Here is a 14,881-nt window from a genome sequence, read left to right as displayed (position 1 = left end):
AAAAAGGATTGGAAGTGTTATGTTTGCAACTCTGCAATTGGATCCTTGACTTCCTAGCCGAAAGAGCACAACCTCTGCGGATTGGTGATAACATCTCCTCCTCGATGATCAACACTGGCACAGCTCAGGGGTGTGTGCTTAGCCCACTGCTCTACTCTCCATATACACTTGATTGTGTAGACAGACATAGCTCAAATACTATTTATAAATTTGCTGATGATACAACCATTGTTGGTAGAACCTCAGGTGGTGACGAGAGGGCATACAGGAGTGAGATATGCCAACTAGTGGAGTGGTGTCACAGCAAGAACCTGGCACTCAACGTCAGTAAGACCAAGGAGCTGATTGTGGGCTTCAGGAAGGATAAAACGAAGGAGCACACACAAATCCTCATAGCGGGATCACAAGTGGAGAGAGTGAGCAGTTTCAAGTCCCTGGGGGTCAATATCTCTGAGCATCTAATCTGGAAGCATCATATTGATGCAGAGATTTGGTTTGTTAACTAAAACACTCAAAAGCTTCAACCACTATACCACAAAGAGCATTCTGACTGGCTGCATCACTGTCTGGTTTGGGGGATGGGCTACTGCACAGGACTGCAGTAAGTTGTACAACATCAGTCAGCTCCAACTTGGGCACCAGCCTCCATAGTATCCAACACATCCTCAAGCAGCAATGCCTCGAAAGGACCCCCCCACCCAGGACATGCCCGCTTCTCTTTGTTACAATTGGGAAGGAGGTATAGGAACCTGAAGGCACACACTTAGCGATTCAGGAACAACTTCTTCCCCTCTGCCATCCGATTTCTGAATGGACATTGAACCCATGAGTACCACCTCACTACGTTTTTTATTTGTTTTTTTTGGCACTGCTTAGTTTTAACTAAACAATTTAATAGTAATATATCCACCATGTATTTCATTGTACTGCTGTTGTAAAGCTGACAAATTTCACAACATATGCCGATGATATCAAACTTGATTCTGATTCTGAATGCACGCAGTATACAGCACAGTTACAGATTGGCATGTATGATGTTGTGGGCATCACTGAATCATGGCTGAGAAAAAGATTTAACTGGGGTCTTAACGTCAAAGGATACACATTGTATCAAAAGGATAGGCATGAAGGCAGAGGGGGAGGTGTGGCTCTGTTGGTAAAATATGAAATCAAATCATTCGAAACAGATGACATCGGGTTGGAAGGTGTTGATTCAATCTGGACAAAGGAACTGCAAGGGCAAAAAGACCCTGATGGGAGTTGCATACAGACCCCCAAACCATAGTAAGGATGTGGTCTACAAAATACAACGGGAGATAGAAAATGCCAGCCAGAAGGCAATGTTACAATAGTCATGGGGAACTTCAATATGGAGGCAGATTTGCAAAATCAGGTTGGTGCTAGATTACAAGAGGGGGATTTCTAGAGTGTCTGCGAGGTGGCTTTTCAGAGCAGCTCGCGGTTGAGCCCACTAGGGGATCAGCTATTCTGGATTGGGTGTTGTGCAATGAACCAGAATTGATTAGAGAGCTTAAGGTAAAAGGACCCTTAGGAGTTGGTTGTTAAAATATGATTGAATTCACTCTAAAATTTGAGAAGGGGAAGCTAAAGTCAGATCTATCAGTATTACAGTGGAGTAAAGAGAATTACAAAACCATGAGAGAGGAGTTGGTCAAAATTGATTGGAAAAGAACACTGGCAGGGATGATGGCAGAGCAGCAATGGCTGGAATTTCTGGAAGCAATTCAGAAGGCACAGGATATATACATCACAAAGAGGAAGAAGTATTCTAAAGGCAAAATGACACAGCCATGACTAACAAGAGAAGTCAAAGCTAACATAACAGCCAAAGAGAAGGCATATGATAGAACAAAAATTAGTAGGAAGTTAGAGGATTGGGAAGCTTTCAAAAACCACTTAAAGCAACTGAAAATGTCATTAAGAAAGTAAAGATGGAATACAAAGGTAAACTAGCCAAAAATATTAAAGAGAATACCAACAGTTTCTTCAGATATATAGTGTAAAAGAGAGGTGAGAGTGGGTATCAGACTGCTGGAAAACGTTGCTGGAGAGCTGGTAATAAGGACAAAGAAATGGTGGACGAAGTGAATAAGAATTTTGCATCAGTCTTCACTGTTGAAGACACTAGCTGTATGGTGGAAGTTGTAGGTGTCAAGGATCGTGAAGGGAGTGAAGATACCATTACTTGAGAGAAGGTTGTTGGGCAACTGAAAGGTCTGGAGGTAGGTAAGTCACTTGGACCAGATGGTGTACACCCCAGAGATTTGAAAGAGGTGGCTGAAGAGATCGTAGAGGCTTTAGTAATAATATTTCAAGAATCACTAGATTCTGGAATAGTTCCAGAAGGCTGAAAAATTGCAAATGTCACTCCGCTCTTCAAGAAGGGAGAGAGGCAGAAGAAAGGAAACTCTCGGCCAGTTAGACTGACCTCAGTGGTTGGGAAGATGTTGGGAGTCCATTATTAAGAATGAGGTCTCAGGGTACTTGGAGGCACATCATAAAATAGGCTAAAGTCAGCATGGTTTCCTCAAGGAAAAATCTTGCCTGAGAAATCTGTCGGAATTCTTTGAAGAAGTAACAAGCAGGATAGACAATGGAGAATCGGTTGATGTTGTGTACATGGATTTTCAGAAGGCTTTTGACAAGGTGCCACATGAGGTTGCTTAACAAGTTATGACCCAATGGGATTACAGGGAAGATTCTATCATGAATAAAGCAGTGGCTGATTGGCAGGAGGCAAAGAGTGGAAACAAAGGGAGCTTTTTGCATTGGCTGCTGGTGACTCGTGGTGTTCCACAGGGATCGGTGTTGGGACTGATTATTTTTACATTACATGTCAGTGATTTGGATGACGGAATCGATGGCTTCACGGCAAAGTTTGCGGATAATATAAAGATAGGTGGAGGGGCAGGTACTTTTGAGAAGTAGAGGAGCTACAGAAAGACAGACAGATTAGGAGAATGGGCGAAGAAGAGGCAGATGGAATACAGTGTCGGGAAGTGTATGGTCATGCACTTTGGCAGAAGAAATAAAAGGATAGATTATTTTCTAAATGGAGAGAAAATTCAAAACTCTGAGGTGCAAAGGGTCTTGGGAGTCCTTGTGCAGGATTCCCTAAAGGTTAATTTGCAGGTTGAGTCTGTGGTGAGGAAGGTAAATGCAATGTTAGCATTCATTTCAAGAGGACTAGAATATAAAAGCAAGGATGTAATGTTGAGACTTTATAAAGCGCTAGTGAGGCCTCACTTGGGAGTATTGTGAGCAGTTTTGGGCCTGTTATGTAAGGCATGATATGCTGACATTGGAGAGGTTATCTTAGAAAGAATGTGCTGACATTGGAGAGAGTTCAAAAGAGGTTTACAAAAATGATTCCAAGATTGAATGGCTTGTCATATGAAGAGCATTTGATGGCTCTGGGCCTGTATTCACTAGAATTCAGAAGAATGAAGGGTGACATCATTGAAATCTATCCAATGTTGAATAGCCTTGATAGAGTGGATGTGGGGAAAATGGTGGGAGAGTCTAAGACCAGAGGACACAGCCTCAGAATAGAGGAGCTTCCTTTTAGAACAAAGATAAGGAGGAATTTCTTTGGCCAGTGGGTGGTGAATCTGTGAAATTTGTTGCCACAGATGGCTGTAGAGACCAAGTCACTGGGTATATTTAAGGCAGAGGTTGATAGATTCTTTTTTTATGATTTAAATTTTATTGAATTCTTTTACAAACTTTCTGCAAACCCTTGAGTCAGTGTTGAAGTTATGTGAATCATAGCTTACAAAACATAAAATTGTCCATAAAATAAAAACATGGCAGAAATAAATATCAATATAATAACCATGTGTGTTTATTTAGACCTCTAATAACATAAAAGACTGCAATATGCTTCACCACTATTTCCCCCCAGGAAACCTAAATATTTGCCCCATTTTTGTGTATAGATGTCCAATCTATCAAACTGTTTGTAAGACATGCGTTGAAGAGCTGCCACTTTGGCTATTTCTGTGGCCCACTCTTGAAATGAAGGCCCCCCCAAGTTCCTTCAATCTTTAAGTATAATTTATTTTCCTACCATTATACTTGTCTGGATCCAGTTTTGAGAGTGTTTATCCCCAAGTAACTCAAGTGTGTCTCCCAAGACAAAAAGTCTGGGGCAGAAAGGGAGTTGAATACCCAAAACTTCACCAATATACTTATGTATCATAATCTAAAATTTTTTAATTCTGGGACAGGACCAGAGCGCATGTACTAAGTCCCCTTTATCCACCTCACAGTCCCAGCATTCAGGGGTGTTTTTCAACCCTGATCTATGTAACCTTGCTGGAGTCCAATAAAAACGGTGTAGGATCTTAAACTGAATAAGGCGCACCCTCAGATCTCTTGACATTTTTGCAAATTTTGTCCCACTCCCTCATCTCAAAAGTCACACTCAGGTCTTTTTCCCATGCTCTTTTAAGACCCAACAGAAATTTGTCCCCGGAGATTTGTGTTAAAGCTGAATAATAAGTTGAGGCTTTGTGACCTTTACCATCTGCAGCCAGTACAGTACACAGCATCGTAGCAGCTTGTGGGGGTTGCTGTGCAGAACCAGAAGTTGTATGTAGTAAATGATGCAGTTGAAGATATCTCCAAAATTGTGGCCTAGAGATACCATACTGTTGGGTTAATCCATTAAAAGATTTTAAACTATTACCATTATAAAAGTCTCCCAATTTAATTATACCTTTTCCTTGCCATTCCCGTCAGAAGAATGGGGACTTATCAATACCCAACTTTGGGTTCATCCAGATACCCGAGGCTTCATTCAAATATGGATTAAATTTAAATAATCTGGCTACCTTATTCCCGAACAAATGCATATGTGATACAATTGGGTGAGACCTTGCCTCAGGAGGTAACTTGATAGACAAACATTGTAACGGAGGGATGGGAGGAAGAGCAGAACACTCAATACGAAACCAAGGGGGCGCTCTCTCTGGAGGGAGAGACCAGTGTGCTAAATATTTAAGAGTAAAGACATAGTAATAGTATATTAACCCTGGCAAACCTAAGCCCCCGCCCCCCCCCCCCTTTCAACTGGCAATTGTAATTTGTTAAAGTTTGAGCATGGGCATTTACCATTCCAAATAAAAGCCTTAATCATTTTATCAAATTGCTTAAAATATGTTAATGGGATTTGAACTGGTAACGATTGGAACAGATAATTAACCTTTGGAATGCTATGCATCTTCAAGGCATTTACTTTCCCCGACATTGATAAATACAATGATGATCAGGAAATTCTCTGCAATAATGGATCAAAATTTATCTTTACTAAATCTTTCAGTTGAGGGGGAAAATTAATACCTAAATATCGTATATCCTTCTTTGGCCAGTGAAATTGGCCTGGGTAAAAAGCAATCAACAGTAGTGCTTCCGATTTTGTCCAATTAACCTTATAACCTGAGAATCTAGACTAAGATTTTATAATGTTAAATGACATGGCACCGACTGACTGGGGTCTGACACAAATAATAAAATATCATCTGCATAAAACAATTTCTTCCCCCAAGCCATCAGACTCCTCAATACCCAGAGCCTGGACTGGCACCAACTTACTGCCCTCTACTGTGCCTATTGTCTTGTTTATCATTTATTGTAATACCTGCACTGTTTTGTGCACTTTATGCAGTCCTGGGTAGGTCTGTAGTCTTGTATAGTTTTTTGTGTTGTTTTATGTAGTTCAGTGTAGTTTTTGTATTGTTTCATGTAGCAACATAGTCCTGAAAAACATTGTCTAATTTTTTTACTGTGTCCTGTACCAGCAGTTATGGTCGAAATGACAATAAAAAGTGACTTGACTTGACTTGATCAGTTTATGAACCTGTCCTTCCACAGATATCCCTATAAAGTTCTCATTCTCTCTGATAGCTGCTGCCAGGGGCTCCAAAACTGGGGAAAATGTGGAACCCTGTCGGGTACCCCTTCTGAGAGAGAAGTAAGGTGAAATGTAACCACTAGTTTGAACCGCTGCTTCAGGGTTACTGTGTTATATAACAGTCTGATCCATTTTACAAAGATGGGTCCAAATCCAAAATATTGAAGAATCTTAGATTCTTGATTAGTCAGGGTGTGAAGGGCTACAGGGAGAAGGCATCAGGAGATTGGGGCTGAAAGGGAAAATGGATCAGCCATGATGGGCCAAATGGCCTAATTCTGCCCCTTTGCCTTATGGTGTTGATATTCGAGAGGGTCCAGAGGAGCTTCACGAGAATGATTTTAGGAATGAAGGGGTTAATGTATGAGAAGCGTTTGATGGCTCTGGGCCTGTTCTTGCCGGAGTTTAGAAGAATGAGGGTTGAAACCTATGGAGAGTCGAGGACAAGAGTGCATAGCCTCAGAATAGAGGGACATCCATTTAGAACAGAGATGAGGAGGAATTTCTTTAGCCAGAAGGTGGTGAATTTCACAGGTGGTTCTGGAGGCCAAGTCACTGGGTATATTTAAAGCAGAGGTTGATAGGCTCTTCATTACTCAGGGCATCAAAAGTTACAGAGAGAAGGCAGGAGAATGGGGTTAGAGGGATAATGAACCAGCAATGGCGGAGTAGGCTCAACAGGCTGAATGGCTAGATTCTGCTCCTATGTCTTATGGTAGTAAATCAACAGCCCCCAAATGTCAACAGCCCCCAGCACAAGCCAATGTTCCCACCATTGTTGCTGTTGTCATCGATCAGCACGATCTCCTTGAGCAGGTGGGCTGGTGTTTTAGACATCACCGAGTGCATCGACCGGAGGATCACCGAGGAGGCTTCGTTCACAAAGATGAAGACCACGCTGATCTGAGGGAGGTTAGTCGGGTAGGTGAGGTTCCTGCACCTGGACAGGTACAACCAGAGAAAGCAATGTGACTTCACAGCTTCTCCTGGAGAGATGCGTTCATGTACACTGTTCCCAGCCCTCACCACCCCTCCACCTACCAGTCAAACCCAGTGGGAGCCACATTCCCAGATTCTGACTTCAGGATCATGGATCAACTTTATTCAACATTCACATCTACATGTTTTGTGGATTTTGGTTAATTGGGACAACTCTTAAAGAACAAAACCTAATCGAGAAAATAGCTGGTATTCTCTTCATTTATTTGGGACACTATGCCACTAAATTGGGGCAGAAGACTGTTCCCAAACAGTTTCTAACTGGACTCAGATACAGGGACTTGCATGCCCGTTGGACACTATAATTGCTTGAAGCAAACAGTTTTTACATTGCATCAGTTACATTTGTTTGTGTTCACAAGGCACTGACTTTCGTCACTGATCGTTGGCAAGAAATAAGCACTAAGGCAATTGAGGACTGTTTTACTCACTGCGGTTTCAAGCACAAGTTTGGAAATGCCAGAAACGGCCTGGAGTGAAAATGAAACAAGTTCACTACTCCAACAACTTAGGACCTACGAAGAATTTGAAGGTATCAACAATCATCTTGAATGTTGCAATGAAAATTAAGATCTGGAGGATGCAATTGTTGAAAGTTATGTGAAGGCACCTGATGCACCATCAATAACTCTCGGAGACAGGAGGTGAACGATAGGCTTTTATTAGCAGCAAAAGGGAGCACGGCATCTCGGAGACTGAGGGAGGAGCAGTGCCTCCAATCGCCTTTATACTGGGGTCTGGGGGAGGAGCCACAGGAGCAGTCAGCGGGGGGGCGTGTCCAGACAGGTATACATAGTTTACCACAGCAGCCCACTACCTACACTAGGAATCTGCACTGGTTTTGTTTATTTACAGTCAATCAAAAGAACATGGCAGGATACACTGGATAAATTCCTCCATCAATAACTATTAGGAACGAATACACAGTTTTATAGCACTGTAGTAAGTTTGGTACTGTTCAATTTATTCTGAATTTCATTTAAATACACAAATTATACTCAGTTAGATGGTGGTTTTTCCTATACCCTTAACCTATTTCCACAATACTTCATCTAACTGGGGCAATTGCCTAATTGGGCCAAAATGCACCGGTCCTGACGTGTCCCAATTAACTGGAATCCACTGCATTAGGACTTTGCTGTAGTGTGTTGGCACAAAGTGCAACAAACTTTTTACATATTAAGTAAATAAGAATAAGAATATAAAAATAAAACAATACACTTCTAAAATATTAAATAAATTAAATAGAATTGTTTTTTAAGTACCAGGGTCACAGTAGAGGCAGAGACATAAGACATGGCCTCCTCTCCTACCACAATGAGGCCATTCTCGTGTTGGAGGAGCAACACCTCATTCCTTCCAAGCTGACGGCATGAACATCAGTTTCCCAAATTTCTGGTAATTTCTCTCCCTCCTCCTTCTTTCCTCTCTTCCTTTTCCGTTCCCTATTCTGGTTCCCCTCTCACCTGCCCATCACCTCCCTCTGGATCTCCTCCAAAATCCCCTTCTCCCAAGGTCAACACTCCTCTCCCATCTAATTCCTTCTTCTTCTTCATCCTTTTACCTCTTCCACCTGCCCCCTGCCAGCTTCTTACTTCATCCCCCTCCCCGTCTCACCTGCCCCCTGCCAGCTTCTTACTTCATCCCCCTTCCCGTCTCACCTGCCCCCTGCCAGCTTCTTACTTCATCCCCCTCCCCTGTCTCACCTGCCCCTTGCCAGCTTCTTACTTCATCCCCCTCCCCGTCTCACCTGCCCCCTGCCAGCTTCTTACTTCATCCCCCTCCCCTGTCTCACCTGCCCCTTGCCAGCTTCTTACTTCATCCCCCTCCCCGTCTCACCTGCCCCCTGCCAGCTTCTTACTTCATCCCCCTCCCGTCTCACCTGCCCCCTGCCAGCTTCTTACTTCATCCCCCTTCCCGTCTCACCTGCCCCCTGCCAGCTTCTTACTTCATCCCCCTCCCCGTCTCACCTGCCCCCTGCCAGTTTCTTACTTCATCCCCCTCCCGTCTCACCTGCCCCCTGCCAGCTTCTTACTTCATCCCCCTCCCCGTCTCACCTGCCCCCTGCCAGCTTCTTACTTCATCCCCCTCCCCGTCTCACCTGCCCCCTGCCAGCTTCTTACTTCATCCCCCTCCCTGTCTCACCTGCCCCCTGCCAGCTTCTTACTTCATCCCCCTCCCGTCTCACCTGCCCCCTGCCAGCTTCTTACTTCATCCCCCTCCCCGTCTCACCTGCCCCCTGCCAGCTTCTTACTTCATCCCCCTCCCGTCTCACCTGCCCCCTGCCAGCTTCTTACTTCATCCCCCTCCCCGTCTCACCTGCCCCCTGCCAGCTTCTTACTTCATCCCCCTCCCCATCTCACCTGCCCCCTGCCAGCTTCTTACTTCATCCCCCTCCCGTCTCACCTGCCCCCTGCCAGCTTCTTACTTCATCCCCCTCCCCCTCTCACCTGCCCCCTGCCAGCTTCTTACTTCATCCCCCTCCCCGTCTCACCTGCCCCCTGCCAGCTTCTTACTTCATCCCCCTCCCCCGTCTCACCTGCCCCCTGCCAGCTTCTTACTTCATCCCCCTCCCCCTCTCACCTGCCCCCTGCCAGCTTCTTACTTCATCCCCCTCCCCGTCTCACCTGCCCCCTGCCAGCTTCTTACTTCATCCCCCTCCCCCGTCTCACCTGCCCCCTGCCAGCTTCTTACTTCATCCCCCTCCCCTGTCTCACCTGCCCCCTGCCAGCTTCTTACTTCATCCCCCTCCCCTGTCTCACCTGCCCCCTGCCAGCTTCTTACTTCATCCCCCTCCCCTGTCTCACCTGCCCCCCGCCAGCTTCTTACTTCATCCCCCTCCCCTGTCTCACCTGCCCCCTGCCAGCTTCTTACTTCATCCCCCTCCCCTGTCTCACCTGCCCCCTGCCAGCTTCTTACTTCATCCCCCTTCCCCATCTCACCTGCCCCCTGCCAGCTTCTTACTTCATCCCCCTCCCCTGTCTCACCTGCCCCCTGCCAGCTTCTTACTTCATCCCCCTCCCCGTCTCACCTGCCCCCTGCCAGCTTCTTACTTCATCCCCCTCCCCCTCTCACCTGCCCCCTGCCAGCTTCTTACTTCATCCCCCTCCCCCTCTCACCTGCCCCCTGCCAGCTTCTTACTTCATCCCCCTCCCCGTCTCACCTGCCCCCTGCCAGCTTCTTACTTCATCCCCCTCCCCCTCTCACCTGCCCCCTGCCAGCTTCTTACTTCATCCCCCTCCCCGTCTCACCTGCCCTGCCAGCTTGAACTCCTCCCCCCATCTTCTTATTCTAGCTTCTATTTCCTTCTTTTCCAGTCCTGACGAAGGGTCTCAGTCCTAAACTTCGACAGTTTATTAATTTCCACAGATGCTGCCTGACCTGCTGTGTTCCTCCAGCATGTTGTGTCTGTTGCTCTGCATTCTTGTGTTTATATATATAAGGCGCGCTCTCTAATCCAGGCAGCATCCTGGTGAATCTCCTCTGAAGCTTCCATATCCTTCCTATAATGAGGTGACCAGAACTGAACACAATACTCCAAGTGTTGCCTAACCAGGATGTTTTAGAACTGCAACATTACCTCGTGGCTCTTGAACTCGATCCCTGACTGAAGGCCAAGAGAGCATTCTATCAACTTGTGCAGCATGGACTTAGGGGCATGGCCAGGGAGACCCCTCTGTTCCTCCACACAGCTAAAGATCCTGCCATTAACCTTGTACTCTGCCTTCACATTCCATCTTCTGAACTGAATCACTTCACACTTCCCCGGCTTGAACTCCATCTACCACTTCTGAGCCAGGCTCTGTATCCTGTCAACCTGCCATTGTAACCTTCAGCAACCCTTCCAAGCTGTCCACAACTCCAGCAACCTTTGTTTCATCAATAAAGTTCATCATTTCCAGTGGAGTGAAGCTGCATGATCGCCAACTGACAGACCCTCCTACTCTTTGTACTCCGACACAGTGCTGAGGTCACCACGTACCCATCAGGCCTGAAGTCGGGGATGGGCCTGTCCAGCGGGAGCTGGTCGCTGAGGTAACTGTTGTAGCCATAGTACTGGAATTTCCTCCAGGCAACAAGCCGTGTCTTGGGTGGGAGGTTGTCTCCCCACTGGGCAAAGAGCGGAGAGTTGTCGATAGACTCAGCATCTGCGTTCTCCTCCTGCTTCTCTGGAGATTCTGGCACATAAACAGAGGACACACATCAGCAATCACCACAAAGCACTACAGCACAGAAACAGGCCATTCTGATCATCTAGTTCACGCTGGCCTGGTCTTTGGCGATGCCCGTTGACCCGAACATGGACCGCTGTCCTCGATGGTGGCAAGTTTGGAGATTGGGCGATCCAGCTCTTTGCTGTCCCCGAGAAGGTTCCGGGAAGCACCGATCAGAAACCTCACGGCAAAGGTACTAGAGATGGGGGGTGAGCTAATGTCCAACTCCATTGCGCTGATTAAAGCTTCCATTACTTGCCAATTAAAACGACAAGGAAGATTGAAACATGGAGGGGAACGCGGAGGGGAACGCGGAGGGGAACGCGGAGGGGAACGCGGAGGGCAAGCGCTGATGGTCTTCTGATTGCTGGTGGGATCATTCTGACCTGTTGCTGTGCCAAATTCTCTCTTTTTCCATAATGCTGGTGAATGCTACTGAGGTTTCAGCACATGGATTTTGGACCATGGACTTATCTTTTCGGTCTTGTGCTTTTTCTATTCTGTGTTTTCACTATTCTTTTCGTTTTGTTGTGCAGGAGAGGGGGGTTTGGGGATCGGTGTTCATGTTGTGTGGGGGAGGGGTTTGGGGATCGATGTTCATGTTGTGTTTTGTGTGGGGGAGGCGGTTTGGGGATCGATGTTCATGTTGTGTTTTGTGTGGGGGAGGGGTTTGGGAATCGATGTTCATGTTGTGTTTTGTGTGGGGGAGGGGTTTGGGAATCGATGTTCATGTTGTGTTTTGTGTGGGGGAGGGGTTTGGGAATCGATGTTCATGTTGTGTTTTGTGTGGGGGAGGGGTTTGGGAATCGATGTTCATGTTGTGTTTTGTGTGGGGGAGGCGGTTTGGGGATCGATGTTCATGTTGTGTTTTGTGTGGGGGAGGGGTTTGGGAATCGATGTTCATGTTGTGTTTTGTGTGGGGGAGGGGTTTGGGAATCGATGTTCATGTTGTGTTTTGTGTGGGGGAGAGGTTTGGGAATCGATGTTCATGTTGTGTGGGGGAGGGGTTTGGGGATCGATGTTCATGTTGTGTTTTGTGTGGGGGAGGGGTTTGGGAATCGATGTTCATGTTGTGTTTTGTGTGGGGGAGAGGTTTGGGAATCGATGTTCATGTTGTGTGGGGGAGGGGTTTGGGGATCGATGTTCATGTTGTGTTTTGTGTGGGGGAGGGGTTTGGGAATCGATGTTCATGTTGTGTTTTGTGTGGGGGAGGCGGTTTGGGGATCGATGTTCATGTTGTGTTTTGTGTGGGGGAGGGGTTTGGGAATCGATGTTCATGTTGTGTTTTGTGTGGGGGAGGGGTTTGGGAATCGATGTTCATGTTGTGTTTTGTGTGGGGGAGAGGTTTGGGAATCGATGTTCATGTTGTGTGGGGGAGGGGTTTGGGGATCGATGTTCATGTTGTGTTTTGTGTGGGGGAGGGGTTTGGGGATCGATGTTCATTTTGTGTCTTGTGTGGGGGAGGGGTTTGATGTTCTTGTTGAGTTTTTGTTAGTTTCTTGTGAAGGAGTGGGGGGTTTGGAGATCGATGTTCTTGGTACATTTTGTGCGGGGAATGGGGGGGGCTGATGATCGTGTTACTGGCTTTACTGCTTCTCTCTGAACTGACCTCCACGCTTTTACGTTGTTCCTTGGCTATGTGGAGAAGAACAATCTTAGAGTTGTGTACTGATAATAAATGAACCTTTGAACCTTTTGAAGGAGGCATACAGGAGTGAGATTGACCAGCTGGTTGAGTGGTGTTGCAACAACAAACTTGCTCCCAGCATCGGTAAGATCAAGGAACTGACTGCAGTTCAGGAAGGGGAAGTCAAGGGAACACAAACCAGTGCTCATCGAGAGGCCAGAAGTGGAAAGGGTGAGCAGTTTCAATTTCCTGGGTGTCAACACCCCGGAAAATCTACCCTGGGCCCAACACACTGATGTTGTTACAAAGAAGGCACAACAGTGGTCGTATTGCATTTGGAGCTTGAGGAGATTTGGTATGTCACCAAACACATTCACAAATTTCTACAGATGGAACATGAAGGGTATTCTAACTGGCTGCATCACCGTCTGGTAGGGAGGGGCCACGGCACTGGATCGGAAAAAGCTGCAGGAAAGGCAGCACTCATCATTAAGGATCCTCATCACCCAGGACATGTCCTCTTCTCTTTGCTACCGTCAAGGAGCATGAAAACACACACACAACGTTTCAGGAACAGCTTCTTCCCCACTGCCATCAGATTTCTGAATAGACAATGAACCCGTGAACACTATCTCACTATTGTTTTGCCCACTCTTCCACTAGTGATTTAATTAATTATATATCTTCTTGTAATTCATAGTTTTTATTACTATGTTTGCAATGTACTGCTGTCACAAAACAACAGATTTCACCACATATGCCACTGATTTTAAATCTGATTCTGATACCTAATAAACCTAACAAGTGCCTAATAAATACCTGATAAACTTCTCTTAAATGTTGAAATCAAACCTGCATCCACCACTGTCATTCCATGCTCTCACTGCCCTCTGAGTGAAGACGCTCTTGCTCAGATTCCCCTTAAATATTTCTCCTTTAACCCATGACCTCTAATTCCAGTCTCTCCCAGCCTGAGAGAGGCACGTATACAGGGATTTTTGGAGAGAATTCCATGACTCAGCCTTCAACATCTCTGAACAACTATTGCTGGCTCCCAGTGAGTGAAGCAACCAGAGAGTCCAGATTCTGTGTGAAAACATCCGGTTTCCTTGGCTGCGTAAGTCCAGGGAAGGCACACTCCGGTCCCGCCAAACTCGTGAGATTGAAACGGCTCTCCCACCCCAAACCCCGGTTTGTGTCAGTGCTGTGCAAGTTGCTACCGTTACAACTCAGTGCCCAGAAACAGCGGACAGCACACTGCATATGATTAAAAGAATTATATTTATGAATCTTACTTAATAAAGAAAAGAAAGAAAACGACCCAAAGGGCCCATTCTAATTAAACAGTCAAATGTGCACAAGCAGGAGCTCATCTTGAACTTCTCTGTCGCTCACGCACTGGGCCCACCGTCAACGTGAAAGCACGCACCATCTTCCGAACGTCGCCCACAATCCATCAGGTTTCCCACTGGGTCGTATCCTACGACCGATTCTTTCCAGCATCTTCCGCCAAACAAAAAGGACCCAGTTCACACTGGGTCAGTTACACAACACAAAAACACACTCCCCTCATCGGACAGCTCTCATCGCAAAGCACCCATAATCTCTAACTATAACCCAAACACTGCTTCTGCAGAAAGACCAGTGAAACCTTTCCCAGGGTGTTACATGTACAAATTCCAGTGCAGTGGAGGGCACCCACATCGCTAACCAGGCTGTTGGTCATGATTTCCAGCAGATCATTTCAAACGATCTGTCCTGGACCCAGCACTTAAGTGCCGTCACAAAACGGGCATGGTGGCGCCTCTACTTCCTTAGGAGTTGGCGAAGATTCGGCATGACATTTAAAACTTTGGCAAACTTCTACAGATGTGTAGTGGAGAGTATATTGACCGGCTGCATTTCAGCCTGGTACGGAAACACCAATGCCCTTGAACAGAAAACCCTGCAAAAAGTACTGGATACAGCCCAGTCTGTCACGGGTAAAGGCCTCTCCACCAACGATTATCTACTGTCACAGAAAACAGTGACCATCATTACGAACCACCATCACCCGGGACATGCTCTCTTCTCACTGCTGCCATCAGAAAGAAGGTACAGGAGCCT

At 46.2% G+C, this 14,881-nt stretch overlaps 1 protein-coding gene across 2 annotated transcripts in view; it reads right to left on the bottom strand.

Moving 5' to 3' along the window:
- Positions 1-14,881, bottom strand: part of LOC140729758 (polypeptide N-acetylgalactosaminyltransferase 18-like) — a 98,761-nt gene that overhangs the window by 53,788 nt on the left and 30,092 nt on the right. For both annotated transcript variants that reach the window (XM_073049949.1, XM_073049950.1), the window contains exons 2-3: positions 10,917-11,112; positions 6,709-6,875 (exon numbers count right to left, since the gene is read on the bottom strand). In XM_073049949.1, the coding sequence (XP_072906050.1) occupies positions 6,709-6,875; positions 10,917-11,112 (363 nt within the window). The remainder of the gene's footprint in view (positions 1-6,708; positions 6,876-10,916; positions 11,113-14,881) is intronic.

This window comes from Hemitrygon akajei, chromosome 6 (genome assembly GCF_048418815.1).
Source record: "Hemitrygon akajei chromosome 6, sHemAka1.3, whole genome shotgun sequence".
Classification (NCBI taxonomy): Eukaryota; Metazoa; Chordata; class Chondrichthyes; order Myliobatiformes; family Dasyatidae; genus Hemitrygon; species Hemitrygon akajei.
This window is presented reverse-complemented; position numbering and strand designations above follow the sequence as displayed.